Source organism: Brienomyrus brachyistius, chromosome 3 (assembly GCF_023856365.1).
Source record: "Brienomyrus brachyistius isolate T26 chromosome 3, BBRACH_0.4, whole genome shotgun sequence".
Classification (NCBI taxonomy): Eukaryota; Metazoa; Chordata; class Actinopteri; order Osteoglossiformes; family Mormyridae; genus Brienomyrus; species Brienomyrus brachyistius.
The window spans coordinates 28,069,456-28,092,820 of NC_064535.1; the positions used below are offsets into that span (position 1 = coordinate 28,069,456).

General features: G+C 49.5%; 1 protein-coding gene across 1 annotated transcript in view; it reads right to left on the reverse strand.

Moving 5' to 3' along the window:
• Window positions 1-100: 100 nt before the first annotated feature.
• LOC125738762 (low-density lipoprotein receptor-related protein 6-like) overlaps window positions 101-23,365 on the reverse strand; it is a 41,606-nt gene continuing 18,341 nt past the window's right edge. The window contains exons 3-23 of the mRNA XM_049008055.1: window positions 21,895-22,092; window positions 20,960-21,156; window positions 20,442-20,576; window positions 17,497-17,893; window positions 16,715-16,886; window positions 14,232-14,448; window positions 13,859-14,148; window positions 12,569-12,795; window positions 11,798-11,982; window positions 10,944-11,270; window positions 9,840-10,042; window positions 9,285-9,496; window positions 8,312-8,502; window positions 7,207-7,416; window positions 6,651-6,776; window positions 6,047-6,283; window positions 5,645-5,755; window positions 5,228-5,458; window positions 4,749-4,888; window positions 4,248-4,345; window positions 101-3,932 (exon numbers count right to left, since the gene is read on the reverse strand). Of these exons, the coding sequence (XP_048864012.1) occupies window positions 3,644-3,932; window positions 4,248-4,345; window positions 4,749-4,888; window positions 5,228-5,458; window positions 5,645-5,755; window positions 6,047-6,283; window positions 6,651-6,776; window positions 7,207-7,416; window positions 8,312-8,502; window positions 9,285-9,496; window positions 9,840-10,042; window positions 10,944-11,270; window positions 11,798-11,982; window positions 12,569-12,795; window positions 13,859-14,148; window positions 14,232-14,448; window positions 16,715-16,886; window positions 17,497-17,893; window positions 20,442-20,576; window positions 20,960-21,156; window positions 21,895-22,092 (4,393 nt within the window). The 3' untranslated portion in view covers window positions 101-3,643. The remainder of the gene's footprint in view (window positions 3,933-4,247; window positions 4,346-4,748; window positions 4,889-5,227; window positions 5,459-5,644; window positions 5,756-6,046; window positions 6,284-6,650; window positions 6,777-7,206; window positions 7,417-8,311; window positions 8,503-9,284; window positions 9,497-9,839; window positions 10,043-10,943; window positions 11,271-11,797; window positions 11,983-12,568; window positions 12,796-13,858; window positions 14,149-14,231; window positions 14,449-16,714; window positions 16,887-17,496; window positions 17,894-20,441; window positions 20,577-20,959; window positions 21,157-21,894; window positions 22,093-23,365) is intronic.

A 23,365-nucleotide genomic window follows, 5' to 3' on the forward strand; every position in this document is an offset into this window, starting at 1 on the left:
ACATAACTGGGATCAGTTGAACGAGAGGGGACATTATAAAATTTTTATGTTGCAAACCTCTTGATTGTACTTCAAATTGATTAATCGTGAACAGCATTCATTTATTATAAAAATCAACATTTTATTAGTTACAACAGCTTATAATAGTTATTGAATGGGCTGTACAGATTTTTTTATACATTGATTTACATGTAAAGCAATTAATTTACAAAAAAGGTAGAGTTAGTGGAAAATGATATAACTAACCAAATGTTGGTCATCTTGAACACACCCTTGCAAAAGCACCATTCAATTCAATGAGATGAGACCAATTTAACCTGACCAAAGACCTTCTCCCAACATTTCTGCTATTATTCTAAAATTTGACATCTCCAACAGCATGGAACCAAAAGTGCTTTTACCAAATCCCCTTGCTTACTAGTTTGAGGCACAGAAGTACAATCGTATTTTCAGTAAGCTTCCTTCCAAAGGACAAGAAACCTTTATTATATACTGGTACCATTTACCTGGGTACTAGGTGTACCCAACAAAAAGTGACCACCAAATTTTAGGTGCCACCAGATAGCTCATGTTTATTTGCATCTCACTTAATTCGGGTTTGTGTATAATTCCTGTTGCATGTTAGCATTTATAAACTATTTTTTTCTTTTTGGTTACCACATGCTCACACTCCCACATGTCGACGGCGCTACACTGTAGTTAAATTCATAAAACAGAGGCTCATCTCATCTTCGATTTCAAAATTTAAGCGGCTGTAAGCAAAATGCCAGTGTCAAAATAGCCAACATTCATCTTTTTTAGGAAATACATAGATTAAAAACGCCTACATAATACACAGTAATATGAACACCGTAGCATAAAAGCAAGGAGCTCATTTGGAAAAAAAATATAGAAAAATACTAGCAAACAAAACCGTATAACATGCCATAGCAACAAGAAGCAGATGTACCGTAAAGTGCAACAAGCATGAGAGAGTAACGCTGGTCTAGCGCTGTGGCATGTGGGGTTACGCTGAAGCCCTTGTAGCAGACAAAGAAATGTCCGGAATAATGTCGATCATCTGGAGATCTGCTGAGCAGGACCGACCCTGTGAGACGTGGTCTCTCCCATCATCACATGGAGCCAATACAAGTATGATATGCCCCAAAAATAGTTCAAAGGACTAACATATACAGGGGTCTAATTCAAACAACCAGAAGGACTTATTAAATCAAAATGGGGAAAGCACTCATTTACTAACGCATGTAAAAATTTGGGGTGGGGAGGATTTAATAAAATACTATTTCAGTAACATGCTTAAGATGTGACATTTCTAAATTTGGGAAAGGTGGTTCAACGTAGTGATTAAACTGTCAAAATCAGATAAAATTAAAGTCTAGGTGAAATGTTATGACGAGGCACATCTGCAAAAAACAAAGTTTTACCAAGGGTAGCTCAGATTGTCTAGAAAGTTATGCTGGTAAAGACAGATCCTTAGGCAAAAATCTATGGAATAAAACGTTTGAACAATTCACTGAACTGTCACTTGCCTGCAAGAAAATGAGATGACTGCGATGCACCGTTTCCCAGTAAAGCCCTTTGCGAGACAAAACTTTTAGCAGACAAAACTTGTTTACATATGCCTCCATATAACAAGCAGTATTTTGAAATGTATTTTTCAGGACAAAAAAAAAAAACTACCGACCAGAAAATTTAAGAACATAAGCCACAGAATCCAGCACTCCTATTCGTCAGTATTCTGCACAGATAGTGGCCAATAAGCAGGTCGCCAAGTCCATGGTGCATGCATTCAATTGTCAGCTTGAAATAAATCACACGGGAGAAGAGAAGAGTTTTTGGAAAACGTGACTGTGGCAAGCTAACAGGAAAGTTCGGTTGCTGTAAACAAAGACAGCACACTACATGAAGCGTAAGAATGCGGACTGCCCATCTCTAGTCCTCAAATTGGACAAAGACAATTCCCTGAAAGAGACCTGTGAACGCTGAAATGCAGGAATTAAATGGAATGAATGCATGTGAAAGGCTACATTCCCATTTTTTGGCAACCCCAAGCAAGCTTACAGATTTAGATACGAGACACGTTATTTTGGGGGAGAGGGTGATCGGTCATAAACACGTCTTTGTAAAAATTATTTGGCTCTCGAGTCAAACTGAATGTAAATGATCAAATGAATGATGTACAAAAATATTGCTCAAGGAGATGAGTTATTTCGCAAGGTAAAAACAGGTACCTGGATAAATATGTCAGTCTCAGATTGTCTCCAAACATTTGCAATAGAAAAATAAAACGAGGTTTCGTAGACTGTAAGAATGTACAAGGAGAAGTACCGCAAGGATAAAATGGGATAGATTTACAGAAAACTAACCATACATTTCTTATATCTTATAAATATATCTACACGTTGTACAAAAATATCGGAAACATTTTGTGGGCACTGGATTTAAAGTTAAGACAAATCTTTCCGTAAAACTCGTCAGGCACGAAAACTTTGTCCTTGTTTGGGCAAAAAAAAATGTATATATATCTGCGTTGGGAGAGTGGAGGAAAAACGCAGGGGCTGTAAGAGACCGGCTATTTCAAACAGACCAGTTCACAGCAGCTCTATGGCATATACAAACGGTGGAGGCGAAGAAACACACAAAAATAAAAATTGCTTCTTAATGTGCGGAGTTCATCATTGATCTCCGGATTGGCCGCAGGGCCGGTGATATCCTGCGGGAGACGTTCCCTCTTGGAGCGGCTGCGGGAGGGAGCAGCCGCCGTCATACGTACCACCTTCTTCCACGAGCCCAGGTGTCCCGACACTCGGCACAAAATCGCAAATACGGGCAAAGTTCTTCCAGACGAAGAGGGTTTCAGTTGTAAGACATCGGTGTAAACAGGGCTCGGGAGCGCGGGTCCGGGAGCGCGCCCAAGCGGCGGCGCGGTGGGGAGCCGGCGGCCGTTATTGCTTCTGCGGCTCACCTTCTCCCGCAAAGCTCACCGGAGCAGCTCGCGGAATCTCCTCAGTATTCCAGTCGGAGGAATCAAGCCTGGCAGAACATATCACTTAAAAATAATTCCAAAGCAAAAAGAGGTATAATGCTTAAGTTCTTGTCTTTTTTTCCTTCCTACGTCTGTATCGTCGTGCAAATAGCAGCAGCAACGGACGATGTCGGCGCTCGCCCACGACGGGACGGCAGGCTGGCTGGCTACGCGGTCGGGCTACAAAAAACACCCGATCGGACCCCCACACACCCCACCCAAAAAAATATTTGGCATCAGTTGAGTATCACCATATCCCTTTCCGAATGCTTTATTTCCTCTAGTTTAATGGGAAGGTGGCGTTTTATCTCCCGGTTTAAGGCAATTCATTTAATTTATGGTGATTTAATAAAAACTTTAAAATGTACAGATTTCTCTTTTCAATACAAACTTCAATGGCACAACCAGTAGTTGGTGTATAGAAAATATATAAATATTTCTCTTTACTGTACAAAGTTTTCCAGCTCCACTGTACCCCAAGCCCCTTATACCCAGGACACTGAACAAAATTCCCATGCCCTCCCCCCTTGATCATAAGTCCTTTCAACTCAGTATACACAATTGCTATTTACACAGAGAGGGCGGCCCAAGGGAAGTGGGCGGGGCACTGGGTGGAGCTCAAGAGGAGTCTGTGCAGGGGGAAGGAGGTGGGGGGTACAGGTGGTGGGAGTAGCTGCGCTCCGTGTAAGGGGAGGGGGGGCAGCTTTCGCAGTTCTCCTCAGCGGACAGGTACTGGCTGCGGGGCGTGGGCGGTGGTGGGAAGGGCTCCGAGTCGTAGTTGAGGTCGCTGGTGTAGCCCTTGGCCACGGGGACGATGCGGCGCCCCGGGGTGTAGTCGCTGTCACACACGTCCGTGCTGCAGGGCGTGGTGGGTGGGGCAAAATGGCGGTAGCTGTAGGGCCTGTAGCTGTGGGGACGACACGTCGTTAAACACGTGGAGGGAAGCCTGGAGTTACAGGGCCGTTTGCCTACCCTTCTGAATCGCGGGGGACAACGCAACAGACTCTGCCGCTATTCACAGACACACAATCTATGTTAGGAGCACGTAGACCTTTTAAAGTCTGCTTTTCATCTCCTTAGGAGGATGAGAGCCAAGGTCTGGGGGTCTGAGCGCCAGACACTGCAGTGATATGGCAGTACCCAGCTGTGCGAGTCACTTTGTGTTAGCGAAACAAAAAAAAACCCCACAGACACACAAGCCGCAGGAGGAGATCGGCTTTACCTGTACGAGCGGTGGGTAGAGGGGCTGTTTGAGGAGTAGCCAAACTCCATGGTGTAGTGGGAGCGTTCTGTGGCGGGTGAGGGTGGGGGGTTCAGGATCTGGGAGGGGGGGCAAGAGGGGCCAGGATGAGCGTGTGATGCCTATCAAGATGGAGCTGAACAGTGCAAACAAATGCTAGATGCTGCCTTTACTTATTTCACATTCTCACAAAATGGTTTTGTTTGAAAGCCCAGTTTCAGACTCAACTCTGTGTTACATTGTAAACAGCAAAACTTTCCACCCAACGCTTATGAACGCAATAAACATTAACGAACAATTTGAAGCATTACAAGCATGGTTCAGATTCCCAGATGCTTCTGAGCAGAGATAAACTAACCCTAACCCTACTGCTGCTATGTCTGATTTTATGAACAGTACCATAAAACAAAGAATCCTTTGCTGGTTCTGTGCACACTTGCACCTGTAGGGGGCGACTGAGGGGTTTGTGTTGTAGTGTCTCACCGGTGGGAAATAAGTGCCTTTAGTGCTGGAGGAGCTACTGGATGAGGCCCCTGTGACGTGGGCCCTGTCGTACGGCGGCCCACTGCTGCCACCTCCCATGATGCTTAGCGAGCTCATTGCAGATTTTCCACGGGACATGCCTGGAAAGGGAACACTGGTAAGCACCATCTGTAGCACGCAGCTAATGGCACTTCTACCCCCTTTTCCGATCATTTGGGATGTGACTGAACGTAATCTCCCTCCAGCTCGCCCCACTGACACGCACTTGGCTCCGGTTCGTCCTTGAACCGCACTGTAAAAGACGAGCAATGGGGCTAACCAAATCCTCGCTCCGGAGAGCCTCTCTGGCCTTTAAAACTGCTATGGAGAACCAGTAAGGACGCCACTGCCAGGCGGGCCATTTTGAGGGGTGGCAAAAAAAAAAACACAGAACCGCAAATCCCGGGAAAGAATCCCGCAGGGCTTTTCCAGGATAGTACCTGGCAGGGACACCGAGAGGGAGTTTGGGTGTGGGACGTAACCCAGAGGCACCGAGGAGGGTCCATGCACCACGAAGTCGTTGGCCATGGTGGCCCCGTCGTCCTTCATGTGTGGGCAGAGAATGCGCTGGCACACGAAGTAGACGGCCCCCACCACGAAGAGCACGAGGATGACGCCGACGATGGAGCCGATGATGTTGATGGGCTGGGGGGGCGGCTCTTCTGTGGGATCTGGGAGTGAAAGAGGAACGCGTATGTTAGGGGAACTGGGGACTTCTGGATTAAGGCGAGTGCTAGATTGGTCAAAGTGAAGGTTGAAATGTTAACCTGCCACCTGACCAAAGGGAAGAGTCACAGGAAAGAGGTTCACACACAAACACCCCCCACCCTGAGTTCTCTGATACGTATGGGACTTACAGCAGCCGAGCTCATCGGAGTTGTCCAGGCAGTCCACGTTGTGGTCACACTTCTTGTGCTTTCCCACACATTGTCCATTGGAGCAGCTGAACTGGTCCAGAGGGCAGCGAGCTGGTGGTGGTGGGGGGGAATGTAAATAAACTGAGATGTTAAAAAGGGAATGACTGGCAACCCGCACCCTTAATTGCACGTCACCCTATAGCTGACATATATATAGATATTCTAAAGATAGATGTTCTAAAAAAGTAGAATACTTATGGTTTTAACTCGCAGTGTTTAAATGGAACAGAACTCAGCTATTTCCATCTTGTTTTTACATGAAGGAGGAAGGAAAGCGGGCAAAGTGAAGAGAGCGCAAATCGCTTTCGGCTGCAGGACAGCTGAGCATGAGAAGCTGCCTACCCGCGCAGTCCATCTCGTCGGAGCCGTCCTGGCAGTTGGCTTCGCCGTCGCAGCGCAGGGACAGCGCCACACACTGGTGGCTGGTGCACTGGAACTCGGCGGCCGAGCACACGGGACAGCCGTGCTCGTCGCTCTCATCCTCGCATTCCGAGAAACCGTCGCACCGCCACGCCTGCGGGATGCAGCCCACCTCGCCAGACGTGCAGGAGAACTGCTCCGGGGAACAGGTGGGGGGCTCTGTGGGGAAAAGGAGCCCCTCGAAAAAGTCAGCCCAGGACGACACGCTAAAGTGCACACATACACGCACACGCATGCGTTGGCGTACCTATCTAAATGGGGACGTTCCATTTATTTCTTTGGGGAAAATCCTAATCCCAATCACCCCCAAATGTGATTAAACACACACAGATACAGGCACCCTAAGCTAGCTATACACACATCCCATATATTTAAAAAGATACTGGATCAAATTCAAATTTACTAAACTAATGAATACTAATTATCATAATGGCCTTGAATCCTCAGAATTTTGCTACGCAATTTTTTGTTGCGCCATCCTTCCACTAGGGGGAGAAAAGGTGCGCTATTTAGGTGCTGGACTCACCCCCACAGGAGAGCTCGTCTTGTAGTAGGACTAGGTGGATGGGGCAGGAACAGCGCGTGGTGCCATCGCCCTTGATGATGCAGATGTGGGAGCAGCCACCATTGTCCAAGGTGCAGGGGTGTTTACCTGGGAGAGGGACCCCGAATTACCGGCACATTCCATTTTTTCAGTGCGAGTGAAACTGCCTCCAGTCCAAAATAATACGGCAGGACTCACAACAAATCATTAATATTTCAAATCAAAAGAAGCCTCGTGGGCACAGAAACGACAACAAATAATCAAGAATCCAGATCTTCTGCCGGCGTCCCTGCAGGGGAAGGCAGTAAATTTGAATTTCTTCAGTACGTCTCCAGCTACATAAAATGGGTAAAACCGTAAATTAATGCCTTGACGGCTAGACATGTCTGCCAAGCAATAAATAACGTAGCAGAAGCCATCTACTGCTACGTTACGGACGACAGCTTATCCAGAACAATAATATAACCGGCTCCTTAGGTTACAGTGCAGTGAAACGGGCAGAATGAACGAGACAGGAGTGAATAAGGCGGGCACTCACTGTACTCCCTCATGTCGAGCTCGTGCACGGCGTGGATGTCACTCAGGGCCGAGATGCGGGCCTGGATCTTGGTGCGCCCCTCGCGGGTGGTTTTGTCGACGCGCTCAATCATCTGCTGCTGCCGGTCGATCCAGTAGAGGTGGCTGCCGAATACAGTCAGGCCCACTGGCTGCAGGATGTTCGAGTCCTCGATCACGACCCGGTTGGCACCTGGACGGTCAACAACGATTTGGGGGTCAAAGAGGAAAATTCGGAATCTTATAATAATAAAATTTAGTGGAAAAAAATGCATTGATTCGCTCACAGAATTTGTTCAACAAACATTCCTTTTTTTAAAATGCATTTAGTGTCCCAGCATGCCCCAGTATATCCCAGCATGCCCCACGTGCAATTGTAAATAGAAGGACCACAACAGGCACCCAACGAGCACCAAACCCAAATACACAGATGGGAAACACAAGGAAGTAAGATGCCAAACTGCAAGATGCACACATGGTGGGAGATTTACACACGCTAAATACCTGCGAGGATCGGACCGGGTATACACAAGACATGGGCAAACACACGCACAACAGCAGGGAAATGCAACTATTAACAATACAAGGGTTAATAAAGAGTGTGATTTCCCCGACAAGCAAGTCTCCATGTCTCTCTCTGCTCCCGCGATGCCTCGGCCCGCCCACCGCCACACTATACTTGTGAACTAATTAATTGAATTTCAATGCTTTCTTATGGGAAAAATTGCCTGGGTTCGCATACAAATTGGTTCACGACCACTTTCCTGCAACAGATTGTGTTCGTGAACCGCAGGCATCACTATATTCACTTTGCTAGGAAGTACCTCTACAGACTGGCAGAGCACAGATCAGGATCAGGCTCTATGGGGAGGGTGCGTGGTGTGGTAGAAGTGAATCATTTAATTAAAAATGCGAATTATACACCTATGATATCAATATAACCGACTGCCTTCACAATGTTACCCTGGAAACACTTAACAGCATTGAGGAAATGAGCTGTTAATGAAATCTTAAAATTTTTACTCCACGATGGAAACATTACACTTCAAATCAATGCCCTTCCACAATTCCTTGCTTTGCAAGCTCACCAGACAGGTCACTGCCCTCGATGCGTCGCAAGTCTGAGTCCACCCAGAAGAGCCGGCCCGCCTCATTATCCACGGCCAGTGCTATCGGCTTGCCCAGCCCAGTGAAGAAGAGCACCTCCCTCTCCGTGCCATCCAGCGCCGCACGCTCAATGCGGGGGGAGCGCTCCTGCAAGTTGGTGAAGTACATGTACCTGGTGGTGGGGTGGGGGGGGGTGTGTGTGGCACATGGTCATCGTGAGTATAGGAAGCAAGTCGGCATCCCATAGTATACACAACAAACATCAGATGGGTCTGAATGCTTTTGAGACCCTGCTCTGGTCCTTGACCTCGTCTTCCTTGATGAAAAAAATCTGATAATGTTTCCCCCTGGAGAGGATTATGCAGATCTTAAATTCTGAGAACCTCTCAGTCTCAAGTATGAATGTTTGGAAATGAAACCACACAAGTCTCAGAATTTAATGCAGTGAGCAGCTGGAGTACCAGGGGCTGCAGGCTTTTCAGGTCTAAACTGTGTCTAAACTGGGCCTATACTAAATGGGTCTAAACTGTCTCTAAACTATACTAGTCTAAACTGGGCCTAAACTCTACAGGTATAAAGTGTGTCTATACTGCTCTAAACTATGTCTAAACTGGGTCTCAACTATATGGGTCAAAACTATATGGGTCTAAAATGGCTAAACAGGTGTAAACTCAGCCTGTTTGCCACTTCAGTGTTTGCCACTTCATTCACACCAGAAAAGGGACTGAAGACTTGACCCAAACCCTAAAAGCTGGCACCCTGATGACAGACAAGATGGCAGAAGTCGAGCAGTCATGCCTCAGCCAGAGCTGATATTGATGCCACAAAATGCTGTCAGTCTTTCTCTCTGGAATGTGTAGGTGCAGCCCGGTAATCATGACATTTAACCAAAAAGCTTGACATAAGGTCACGGCTGGCCGGGGCCTTCCTTCATGGGGCTACGGTGAGGCTCACCCCCTCTCTGGGTTGACCACGATGGCCCGGGGCTTGTCGTGATCCCCGCGCAGGACCACGCCCACCCGTCGGCCATCAGTGCCGGTGACGTTGATGACATTGGTGACCTCACTGGTCCAGTAGATGTAGCGGCTGTAGATATCGATGCTGAGGTCAAAGGGCTGCAGGAGCAGGTTGGGACTGCCAGAGGAGCTGGACACCACGGTCATGCTCTGGAGACACACGGCAGAGGAGTCGAGTGAGATACAGCACCTTCTAGCGGGGATAGAACCCAGAAACCTGAGGGACTACTGAACATCTACACTGTACATTACTACAATCCCACTGTTTCAATGCTACAAGGATTTATGGAGGGAAAAACTATGAGAGGCATCCATCCACCCACCAACCCATCCATCCACCCATCCAATCAACCACCCCATCCATCCATCTACCCATCACCAGGCAGCACAGGGAATACATGCAAACACCCACAGTCATTAATAAATGCCAGGTCAGCTAACTGCATTTAGCATCGCTGTACAATACAAGCGTCCGATCGGACTGTGGCACCACCTGGTTGCCGTCCTCCTGAGCACGGCGGATGACATTCTGCTTGCCGTCAATCCAGTAGATGTGCTTGTGCAGCGGGTCGTAGTCGACGGCGCGCACGTTACGCAGACTGTGCAGAGGCAGGATGATGTCGGGGCTCTGCTGCTCGTCCATCACCATGCGGCTGATGGCCGTCTTCTGGCTGAAGAGCAGGAAGGAGGTGGGGGCTGCGGGGTGGAGGGGGGGCAGGAGGGAGTGGGACACTGTCAGCTCACTAGGGGGCGCCGTGCATTTCATGAGACAAAAATTACTTTGAGTGTTGAGGACTTTTTTTTTAATTGATGTTCAAAGAGGTAAACAGGAATGTCTCAGATGTTCCACAAAGCTTCATGAACCATTCGTTGTGTTTTCTGACCCAACGCAAACCAAAACCACGAGATCTAGTGCAGTAAAAAATACAGTAAATGGTTCAAGAGGCTTCATTTGACAAGCTGACATACATAAACCAATCATTTTATTCTAAAAGCCAAATCAGAATGCCTCAGTGGGTAAAAGTGCAGTCTCACACCTCCTAGGCTGAGGGTTTGGATCCTCTCTCAATTGCATGTTCTTGGGTGGATGGGCCCAATTTACCAGAGAACGAAAGGGCAAGAATCCGGGGAAACCTGACACACTAGCATGTGACTCCAGTTTGAAAGCATTGTCACACAGCTAAGTGATGCCTCTCAGCCTGCTACTCCAGGGTGATTTTCAGCCTTGCTAGCAGCTAACGTACCCCAGAAACGGCAGCAGTGCGAAACGGGCCTTCTGTGCTCGCAGGGCACAGACTCATCGGGGACCTTGGTGAGGACTTTAAGTAGTATTTTTACTACGACAAACACAGATGGAAGCAGTTAGGCAGGACCTGGGCCTCTGCCGTCTCACTCTCGCCAAGTTGGCAACGAACGACCAAACCACACCGGCTTTAAATAAAGGAGGGAAAAAAACCTGCTTCAATTTCTCTAAAAGAGAAAGGGGGAAAAATTTTCCAATAACTGAGTCGAAGCCCGGAGCAGCCCATTCTTTTCCGTTCCCCATTTGACTAGTGTGTATCTGACCTTAAGCCCCCCGAACAGACACAGGACTCACCACTGCAAGTCTTGTTGTCGGCGTTGAGGGAGAAGTGGGCGGGGCATCCGCAGACAAAGCTGTTATTGGGCACGGCCAGGCACAGGTGGGAACAGTGGCCATTGGTGGAGGCGCAGGCGTTCCAGCCCCCCTGACGCGACGAGTGGAACACCAGGATGTCCATCACGTAGTCCAGGTGGCCCTGGATGACCGTGCGGTTCTGCCCGCTGGTCTTGTTGGCGCGCTCGATGCTGCGCTGGCTCCAGTCCGTCCAGTAGATGTAGTCCTGGTACTGCGTCAAGCCAAATGGGTGGGGGAGGTCGTCCGCTATGACCTCACGCTCCAGACCTTTATACACATGGGGGGAGGGGATACCTTTGCTTTAGGTGGGGGTGCCCTTCATGAAATACTTTTTTGGCCTCTGGAGAGTGACTAGCATTGGAATATTTAAAAGTGCATTTCGCTGTAGTATACTGCCATACGGCAACAGACCGAAAAAATAAACAAGGCAGCCTTCATTATGAATTATTAAACTTGAGATTGAGTGTTTTGTTAAGTTTTCTTTGTTGAAATCGCACTCATTTCAGTAATTTATGAAGTGAGAATTGTCCTCTGGCTCTTCCTGCCAAGAGAACACCACTGGCGGGACATTCGGTGACCGCGGATGCACGATGGCCGTCGTTATGCTCTATCTGATGCACTGTACTTAAGGTCACATGGGACAAAGGCAGATACATGGACCAGTAATTTGGGGATGGCTTTCCACGGGCTTGGCCAGTAACCTCTCTCAACCGAGCTGCCCACAGGACGACCGCAACGGTTCCGTTAGCAGGGACCACAGTATCGCTGTGAAGATGGGAAGTACGGGGCTTCACCTAGCATGTTAGACGACTCGATGAGCGTAGTGTCCAGGTCCGTCCAGTAGAGGCGCCGTGCAGCGTAGTCAATCGTCAGGCCATTGGCACGGCCCACGTTGGGCACCAGGGTGACACGACCTGTCCCATCCATAGCCGCACGGTCGATTTTGGGCTTTCCGCCCCATTCCGTCCAGTACATGAAGCTGTGAGGGAGGGCAGGTGGAAAGAACAGGGGGGGAAAAAAAAGATAAAAACATCAAAATAAACTAAAGTTGTCGCAAGCGGCCAAATGACAGCTGTCAGGCCAAAACCACGGACATAGAAGTATATGGACATGGGTCCAAGGTACACCCGGCCTCTGTTTGTCCTGGGCTTATCTGTTGCAATTTCAAACCAAAATCAATACCCACTGCATGAAACAAAAACATCTGAGTTAATTGGTACCTCACAAAAAATTAGACGTTTTGCAGCTAGAGTGCATAAACGTGTCATAAAACATCGAAATAAAAACGTTCGCCTTCAGCTTTCCCTTAAATTTAAGAGGGGAACGTTCAGGTCACGCGTTTTAAAATAAATGTGCACTAATAAACAGTGGTCTGTGGTGTGACCGCATGAGGACAGACCGACGAGAGCGTGATTCGAGCTTTTTGAGGAGTGTTTCCCCAGACAGTCCACATTTTTGCTCCCTCCCAGGTCCCATCAGGCTTATAGCTGGGTATTCAGAGTCTTTGACTTGCAGCGAGCAAGGAGGGAGCAAAGATCCAAACGCAAACCACCCCACACACTCACCCCTCAGCGGGGTCCAGAGCCAAGGCCCGCGGGCTGTCCAGGTCCTTCCATACCAGGACCTGCCGGTGCTGCCCGTCCAGCTTGGCCACCTCGATGCGGTTGGTGCCGGTGTCAGCCCAGTAGAGGTTCTTACCCAGCCAGTCGACAGCCATGCCCTCGGGGTAGTCTAGACCAAACTCAACCACTGGCTCCAGGGCGCTGCCATTCATGAAGGCCCTGCTGATGGTCTGGGGGCGATTAGGCAAGGTCTTCATGTCACGGAGGCGTCACAGTCAACAGCGATCTCAGTCCAGAATCATCTCAAACAAGCATATTAGTGTCTACGTTTGCTTATGTACAGTGGTTATCCCCGTTTTAAACACACACACACGCACACACACACACACAAAACTATACACTTTTACACAGACTTCAATAAATGCTGAATATACCTGCACAAAAATCTTCCCATTATTGCGACTGCATGTTATATTTTGATATGAAATCATTAACTGGAAACCAAAACGAGAGAAATGGTGGGGAAGACGAGTCACGCCTTGTACAGTAAGCTTCATTTCCTTGAAGAAAACGTGTGCAAAATAACATTAAAAATATACATCAGCACTGATTCTTCTGAGAATGCCATGGAAAAAAGGAAGAGTGTAAGGAAGAGGAAGAACCATCTAGGGAGAGAAAAAAGCCTCAATTATTCATAGCGGCTAGCTGGTTAGCTGTGCTCTGTACCTAAAGCACTACGTGGAATCCAACATCTGATTTCAAGCTAAAGGAAAGCGGTATGAAGAAATTTTCCTATAGATCTTTTCAAATGTACCAAGACACATTTTTGGACTTAAATATTATATAACAGCATGTGCTCTGGAAAATTCTAAGATTCTGAGAGCACCCTGTTGTGGTGAAGAGCTGATTTAGGTTTATAACCGTGTGTGATGTCACTTACACCTCCCGAAGACAGCCTCGGGAATCTCTGCGTTATATTTGAGATTCAAAAATATATATAATATTGCAGTACTTTTAATGATTTAAGGTTTACTTTGTTGGGATGTGTCCTGCAGTTACAGGAAAAACTAAAATTAGGTTTCTCGAAAAATGATAAGTTTCCCCGCTAAAACAGAAACGTCTGTCAGAATCCTGCAAAAGAGCAGCCAAAACAGACCAAAAAAAAAAGAAAAGAAAAAATCTGCCATCAATTATTTCCAAGCTAGAGTCCCCAGAGAGCCTATTACACAGACAGCTGCAGGCACTGAGCCAGCCAGACCGGCACAGCGCCCCCTCCTCCCCCCAAAACCCCACCTTCAGCGTGATGTCTGTCCAGTAGATGCGGTTGTCCGTTACGTCGAAGTCCAGAGCAGAGGCCTCCTTGACACCGGTGAGCGGGATGGCCACATTGTTGTTGTTCGTCTCCAGGGAGATGCGGCGGATATCGGTGTGGCGGGAGAAGAGCAGGAAGGCCTCGGGGACGATGCAGGTGCTCATGTCGCCGATGAGCTCCAGGCCGATGGGGCAGGCGCACTGGACCCCCTGAGGCCGGTTCAGGCACAGGTGGCTGCAGCCCCCGTTATTCTCAGCGCAGGGGTTGGTGCCTAGACACAAAATCCGAAATCGATTGACATCCGACGCGCCGATTAGCATGCTGGGGGCGGAGGAGCCACCGACGGAGACTCACCGAATGAACGGTGCACATATGTGGCCTTAAGGCCCATGAGGTCAGGCAGCTGGTCGATGATGACCTCGCGCTCTGCTGAGCGTGTGTGCACGCGCTCAATGCTGCGGCGCTGCCAGTCAGTCCAGTAGATGAAGTCGCCCAGCAGCGTGAAGCCGAAGATGTGGGGCAGCTTGTCCTCCACCAGGATCCGTCGGGCCGTGCCGTCCATGTTCATCACCTGCCAGAGACGAAGGAGACGATGAAACCTCTGGCCTGAGGCGGCTCCTCGGGGAGCCAGCGCTCACCCACCTGCCTGTTTCACATCCACCAGCACGTCTAGCTACTCAAGGAGAGCGTACTGCAGGGCCACTGCTGGGGGAGGTGCTGCGGCAGGTCAAACACATGGCTCTGGAGGCAACTGTCACTGACCCCATCGTGGCAGGGATGACAGATGCTCTGGGGAGCGTTCTGCCACATATTGCGCAAGGATTACAGATATTAAGGAAGGGGCCTGCTTCATTTGGCGAACCACTAAGGCTATTAACTGCAAACATACGGGGTCTCCATATCACATATCTGCTTCTAACATGCACGCACGCACGCACGCACACACACACACACACTTTTACGAGGGGTCTCCACATATCACAGGGATACATTTGAATCACAACAGCAGCATCTCGCTGATTGAATTTCAATGGTGTTGCGTGAGCCTAGGATGTGGCCGTGGGGGGAGGGGATAGCAGTCTGGGGTTAGAGGGGGGGTGGGCAATAAGAAGCGGACTAGGGAGAGGCACATGCTGCCCAAACGACCGTCCGGCAGACAGCAAGAGTGCGGCCGTCCCTCTGACGTGTGGGAGACTCTGGGTGGGTATTTGGTCCAGCTGCTTTCAGCGGCCTTATGACATAATCGCGAGGTTTTGGGACAAACTGCACAGGGATTAAGCGTTCATGCCGCAGCAGGCTTCACAGTGGCATGAGACAGCCGACCGTGTTCTGGATCGGAACCACACCGCCGAAAACCAGAACCCCATCTCCCCTCGACTGGAGATGCAGCCGAGTAGACAGGCTACAAACCGGTGAAACTGGCTCACAGCTCCGGGTTGTTGTCAAGGTCCTCAAAAATCAGCACTTTTCATACCGGTTCCGTGCTACGAGACCAGCCTCAGAATGAGGACGCTGCTTTGTGGATCCAAACACACATGGCGGCACATGCAAACACTCCATGAGGTTGTGTGTGTGTGTGTGTGTGTGCGCAAATATAGAGTTTCCATCCTCGAGCGGGACGGTTTGGGCCAGAGGCCCTGACTGCCGGGAGCTGCAGCCGCAGTACGGTGCCAGTTCCGCATTCTGAGGCTATTCTAAACGCTGCTGACCACAGCTGGAGCGCGGCCGGCAATTGGGAACAGATGTGAGCCTCGCCACAGAGCACCACATCTGGGCACGAGGGAGAGCCAGCGGGCCGGGCCGGGCCATGTACCACCCTCCCCTTCCCAGTGTTGGGTGACCTTTAACAAAAACAGGAGGGAGGGTTCTGGCCCCCAAGATGAGACCAGGGCAAACCCCTCCAGAGCGGGGGTATTAAAGTCTGAGGGGATAAAACTAATCTCTGGGTGCCGAGAGGTGGGGGGGACACATCATCTCAGAATCAGCTGTCATCAGTACCTACTGAGGACAGCCTCTCACAGCAGTTGCACTTAAGGTGAGCAAAGTTTTCTGGGAACATCTTAACAGGCGCGAGTAAATTCATCGCAGTCAAGGGCTCAATCATGACAAACGCATGACAGACAAGGGAAAGTGCCAAAAATCACTGCGAACTTCACACGTGAGTTGGTGCACCAAAGAACATTTCCTCAAATACCTCCAAGATGTGGCCCTTTGGCTGCATGACCCTCAGCAAGGAACTTCTGCTCGTCGCTGAAAGGACACTTGGTCCCCTCAGTTGTTAATGAGCCGAGTTTTAGCGACACAAATGGTAGGCAGCCCTTCCTGTGCATGACCACAGGGAAGCTCAGGGTGACCCCGAAACGTGCAAATCAACAATTAGAGAATTTAAAAAAGGCAGATTTCAGCCATTACAGCAGGGAGTGGGAATTACGTCAGAGACACGGATGGCAGCAATGAGGGGTGGGGCTGTACATCCCCCAAGCCAGCGCCCCACCTGGCTCAGAAACCCCTTATCCCCTAGATTATGTGATGAGTGGTGCATCTCCCCACCCACTCCATGACAAAAATATATACACACACACCTTCAGCACACTGACTGATGAACATGCCAAAGCAGGTTTCGACAGAACATCCCGTCGTGGTGTAAGAGCAGATAAGGCTGATTAACGATTTCGGGGGGGGGGGGAGGAGCATCATCCTGTGACCTGCACTTACAAACCAAGCCTAAGGGGCTCGGGGTGGGGGGGGTGGGAGGGGGGCGGACAAGCATGCCAGCACATTCTGAGAAAACACAGGGGTCTACGCAAAACAAAGAGACCCCTTCAGCTGCTCCTCACCTCGATCCTGTCCGTTTTGGCATCGCCCCAGTAGATCTTGCGCTCCTCGTAGTCCAGCGCCAGCCCATTGGGCCAGCCCAGGGAGGTGTTGACCATGATCACACGGTCGGACCCGTCCAGGGCGGCCCGCTCAATCTTCGGGATTTCCCCCCAATCCGTCCAGTACATGTACCTAGTTGATCAAGAATCAGAAAGAAAAGGACCCAAAAGTCAACACAAGTCCTAAGACAGGTGCCGTACACGACGTGAACCTTTCTGCTCAAATGCTGCTCCTCACTGGTGGACGTATCTGGTCTTAACTGTGCGATCATGCCTGTGGTTAATAGTAAGGTTTCTATCCTCAGGACTGCAGGCTGGCCCATAGCACCAAACCTGTGTAAATCATCCTGGATCAGCCACCCAGCAAGGCCTTGGAAGCTTGTTTATTTTTTTTGAGTCCGCCTCTGACACGCGAGGCCCGAGGGAGCAAGAGATAAGAGATGAGAATAAACAAACAAGAAACACTGGGCCCCAATGCCACCAGATGTCAACGAGAGAAGGCGTGGACTTGGAGGTCTGGGGGAGGAGCCAGACCTAAAGACATCGCCCATATGGGGAATGTAAGACAGCAGGACAAAATACACAGCTTGTGAAGGAAACGTCTAGAATGTTTTATGCTTGTTTATATTTTCAGCAGCTTTGATTGGCATTTTCAAGAGACAAGCCACCTTCCACAGGCATTTCTGCAACCCTGGTCTGTTTAATAACAGCTAGGATGAAGGCGGGGGGTGGGGGGTACATACCCCACAACTGGGTCCAGCACGATGGCCCGTGGTTCGTCCAGATCCTCGGAGATGAGGATCTTGCGCATGGTGCCGTTGAGTCGGGTGACTTCGATGCGGTCCGTTCCCGTGTCGGTCCAGTAGAGGTTGCGGGCAATCCAGTCCACGGCGATGCCGTCAGGGTGGCTGATCTGTGAGGTGACCACGAACTGGCTGCTGCTGCCGTCCAGCCGGGAACGCCGGATGGCGCGCACCTCGTCGTCGGTCCAGTACACCAGCCCCTCCACGGGGTCATAGTCGATGGCGATGGCGTGCCTGATGTCCTCTACGTTCAGCACGATGTCGGTGAAGTCGGGCGTGTCCAACGAGATGCGCCGCAAGTCTGTGCGCCGGGCCAGGAGCAGCAGCTGGGTGGGGCCTGGTCAGGGACAGGCTAAGCTTCAATGGGGGCCAAATTCAACCAGCAAGTCGAAACCAACCCTACAAGTTAAAATTACCAGTCACCATCCCCGCTTATCTAATACAGAGTCACAGGAATCCTGGAGTCCCATTCCAGGAAGCACAGGACATCAGGGGCGTAAACAGGGGTGGGGCCACAACTAGCCAGTGCTGAAAGCTAATTAGCCCCCAGAGAACCCTCTGACCGATTCAAAAAAACATCACTGGAGGGTCCCTTCTACATCAGTTATGGCATCTCATATTATCAACCCTTATGATAACCCTAACCCCACCCAGGCCTAATATTAATTACAACTAATCATAGAAAATACAAGACCTTTTGCCATTTATAGCTTGATTGAATTCAGATTTTTTAAATAAAAACTGAGCTTGATATTTTTGGGACTTGAAAAAGCTCCAGCTTGTACCTCATTTTGGGGACATTTGGTCCCCACAATATGGTAAATACACCCATATCCGCGCGCGCACGCACGCACACACACACACACACACACACACACACACACACACACACACACACACACACACACACACACACACACACACACACACACACACACAGGGGGGAGCAATTGAACCCACAGCCCTGGGGGTGTCAGGCTACAGTGCTGCCCACTGAGCCACCATGAATTGCGATGACAAATCCTCCTCCCCCCCGTACAAAGGGAGGACTTCAGCGGGGAAGTGGAGCTTCAGAGCGGCACGGAGCACCGTCACCTGATCCCAGTGCAGGCCCGCCGCACTCTGTCCGACTGGAGGCCACTCCCGGCCCGCGCAACATGAGACACTGTGCCCCCCCCCCCCCCTTTCTGAGTGGTGTACATGGCATGGGGGGGGGCTTTCTTGCCTGTGTGCAGGGACTGTCGGCCCTATTCTTTCCTGCTTTGAAAAGATCAAGCAGAGCTCACGCTGGACAACCAAGCATGACCAGCGGGACTCTGTACAGGCTCCCCCCTCGAGCCCAGTTCCCCCCACCCCCACCCCAAGGCCCCCATCCAGTTAGACCGGCCTGCCGGACAAACAAAAGGCACCCCCCCTTCCTTTTGCTGGTGCTACAAATGCAGCTGAAAGACTTTTAAAAGCTGCCCTTCTTTCCCAGTATGTGGCTAAATCTGCCGGCCTTTTCAGTAACTCTGCACCAGGGAGGACCCTGCGGTTGCCGCGCTGGGCTGCCCCAAGACCACGAGCCCCCGCCTCTGCTCCAGCACCGCGGCTGCTCCACACTACTCACTGAATGACCAATCAAGACTTGTTAACTTGCGTCAAACTGGACAACAAAAGATCAGACCCAGAGAAAGGCTAGAAACCACAGTGGCTAGGGCTGAAGCCCCCCCCCCCGTTTGGCTGTGTAGAGAGATAATGTGGACGGCGACGACCTGACCACTGGGCTGGGGGGTTGGGGATGTCTGTGGCAGGGCCCAAAAAGGAGCTAACAAATTACTGCTTTTCACCTCTTGTTTTCGAGTCTACGTTGGCTTTATCTGCCAAGGGGATGGTGAATAGGGGTCAGGGGATAGGGGTGACCCCCCCTCCCCCCCACTGCTGTGCAAGGAGCCAAGGGCTGCTTTCCGCAGCTGGACAATACCCAGAAAGCAGTTCCCTCACCAAGTTCACCAAGCCCTGTGAATAAGGCAGCCTGGGGTAGCGTCAAACATCACAGTCCAACCCCCCCCCCCCAAAATAAAGCATAAAACCCAACAATGCCAAAATGGGGGGGGGGGTTCTTCCAGTAAGTGCGGCCCCTCCCTCCACCACTCTTATTCCAGGTCTGAGGGGAGCAAAAACCAGAGTAAAGCGGCAGAAATGTGAGGTGGAGACACTTTCGGCCAGCCGGATTGTAAAGTTCTGCCTGGTAAATTATGAAAAAAAAAAAATCAGCTCATTTTCCAGTGGCTTCCTGGATATATTTAAAAAAAAAAAAAACAGGACAACAAACTGCACTATGTACCAAAAAGGGGTAAAAAAAAAAAAAAAAAAAAAATTCTCCTCAAAATGCTACTTCAGATTAACTAAATCCGATCAACCAAATTCTATTATATAATCTTACTTGTACCTGCTTCTGCTTCTCAAAACATTTCTTAAACATTATAATACTTAGTGTTACGATTTGCGATCTTTCTACATAAGCAAGAGGTCTTAGAAGTTCAGATCTTAAAAAGGCTGTTTGTATCAGCTAGATATATAAGAGTTTAAAACCAATCTTAGAAAGACTCACATTTCGCTTTAAACTACGTAAACACGCTGAAGGTCCCACAGTTAGAACAAAAGGGGCATTGATTCTGCCTCTGAAAACTGCTGTTCTTGCCTCACACTCAAGTGACGGAGGAGCGGCGGCTTTTATAGAGAAGTCTGCGAGAGAGAAGTCCCCTTAAGTGAAGCAGTTCTTCGTTCCCACGAATTCCTCACAAGTTCCTCATTCCAGCGAATCGTTCAGGTCGCCCGAGTCATGACACACACTATGCCCAGAGAGAGCCCGGGTGGGTCGGGAGGGGGGGTAGGTGTCTCACCCGGCCGGCAGGTGCGCTGGTCTTCCAGAAGTCGCACGCCCGTGGGGCAGGCACACTGGAAGAACGGCTTGACGGGAGACAGCAGGCACAGGTGGGAGCAGCCGCCGTTCCCCACTGTGCAGGGGCTCTCCGGGGCTGCGGGGACAAAGGCGACCAGCTCAGGATCTGAAGCGGCACTGTGGTGGTATAACAGCGATGACGAGCGGTCATTTCACCATCGCTGCATACACCCGGCTTGGCCAGTGTTCATTGGACAGAGCTTAGCCGTGAGCACCAAGTAACCATAACAACCAACGGCACAGGGCTGATCCTGCCACCCCATGGATCTACAGCATAACCTGACAGATTCACAGCAGCCGGAGAAGCCAGGCCAAGTAATTTTTGAAGAACCGTCATAAAAAAAAAAAACAACAAAACAAATGTTCCTTGTTTTTGGAAACCAGGGGACAAAATGGAGGAGGTGATTAATAGGAAGACCCAGTTATGAGGTGAAATACAGGCGTATCTCGTGGAAATACCATGGGGCTGCCTCTTCTGGCTGTAGGCGTGGAGGTCCATGGGGGAGAAGATGTTGGAGTGGACCTCGCGCCTGTCCTCGCCCGTCCGCTTGTTGCAAGAGTGGATGGAGTGCGTGTTCCAGTCGGTCCAGAAGAGCGTGTCATCGTAGAGCGTGAGGGCGAAGGGGTGCGGCAAAGAGCCTTTGACCACCACCTCCCTGCGGAAGGCACCACAGAGCTGAGAACCAGCTATGGACGACAATGAGCTGTCAATGGGCCCAAACAGAAATCCAAGCAGGTTTATGCTGCGTTCCATTTGAACTCGTAAATTCCTAGTTCCTAGTAAGAAATTTCGACTGGGATACCACCTGAAGTCGGAATTCTGACTCGTGAACTTGGAGGAATTGACAACCCCAAGCTCAGAACTCAAGATGGCTGCGCCCTTTATCAATAGCAGTTAATGCTATAACTTCATACCGTCTATTAACACTTATGTCTTTGCGGCTTATTAAATCGGTCGTACACACAGTCCTGTCCAATCGCTATCTGCGGCCGTGTTGATACGTTGTTTTTACGCTTAAAATACAACGTAATGTGTTGTTATCCACTGATATTGCTAACAATGGCTAACAATTAACTGGGCTAGAAGTAGGGCCCACTTCTTGATTAAGCAGCCAACTTGTCTGGGCTAAATGTAAGTGAATGAGGATAAAAGCCGTTTAAACTGGGGTAAATTAAATCCAACAAGTTATCTGGCTAAGCAAGAAATCTTGCTTTGTTGAACCAGGGCCCTGGTCCTGGTAAATGGCTTTCCAACTTGCTGTACTGGAAGGCTGCTAACTTGTGTGTGTGATGTCATTCCCAGTTCTGAGTTCCAACATCTGAGGTAAACGGAACGCAGCATTAGCCTCCAGAGGTCATGCTGCTTGGGGGTGGGAAGGAGGAGGAAGTATTACCGTGAACTGCCATCCAGACTCGACCTGTGGATGAAGTTATATTTCGCGTCGGCCCAGTAAAGCTTCTGCTCGCTGTAGTCCAGCGTCAAGCCGTTCGGCCAGTAGATGTTGCCGTCAATGATGATCGATCGACTCGTACCATCCATCCCTGCTCGCTCAATCTTTGGAATTTCCCCCCAGTCCGTCCAGTACATGTACCTGAGGGATGCAAGCGAAAGTGGTTACAACACAGACAAATGGCATCGCACGCACTGATGCATGACAGATAAGCAGCCATGCAAACACTTCCGCCTCATGCTCCCCCCCAAACCCATGTTTCGACAGTGGGAACAGCACTATGAGTGTCTGCGGGAGCGGAGGTTGTGAGGAGCGCGGTGTGAGGGACGGGAGAGGAACGAAACGAGAGGCAAGAGCAGAAACCTGTCCTGCTTCAGCTCTTGAGTGGGCCGGCGGGCAGACAGAGAGACTGGCAAAGACAGGCAGGCAGGCAGGCAGAGAGACAGACGGACAGAGATGCAGGCAGAGAGACAAACCAGCAGACAAGCAGACAGGCAGGCAGAAAGAGGGACAGAAAGAGGCAGCAAGGTGACAGACGGGGCAGCCTGATGTGGTTTTCACTTCCGTTCAGGCTTAGGTACAGGGAGTCCCTCAGAAGAATCTCACACTTCTTTTGCAAATAGAAAAGGAAACAATCAGTACATTTACATGCACTAAGAAAATTGGATTATTGTGTTAGACCGACTAAAACCGGACTTTTAAAGTACATGTAAACATGTCAGTCGGACTGAAATCATACTAAATCGAGGAGTCGATTCACTCCTGCATGTATACGTTGTACATGCACTCCTGCATGTATTATCTAGTATATGTTTAAAAATTGGTTTAAAGTTTTCCTCTGCTGCTTTTGCATGAGCACTGCATGCGTTCTCCGAAACAATCACAATCATTTTCATCCTTGCCCATTCGTAAATGGGTTCGCTAGAAATTTGCTGAACTTTTTTTTGGTTCAGAAGCACCCCAATATTTATACAACAAAAATCACTTTGCAATATTTGAAACATTTCCAATACCATGCTGTCATAGTATATTGTACAAAATACTCTTTCTTGTTATGCTATCCTGATCTTGTATTTGTTCTTCTGACCAGATGGCAATTAAAGCTTGTGTGACTTCAATTGTCCATGCACCCATTATTTACTTATTATTTTTTATGTCTGTGACATAATAGGTCAACCGGAAAAAGCCCAATACAAAGAAGCTGAAAGGAGCCATATCGCCGCCTATTGTAGCAGACATACTCTGGTCAATAAATCGATTCCCCTCCCATGTATGTATGCTGGGACAAGGGCAGCAGTCCGCGTAAATGGCGTACTCAAGCTATAACCGTAGCTCGACTTAGCTGTGCATGTAAATGTGCCGAGAGAAAGCACCACCATCACCCCCCCCCCCCCCCAAAAAAAAAAAATTAAAA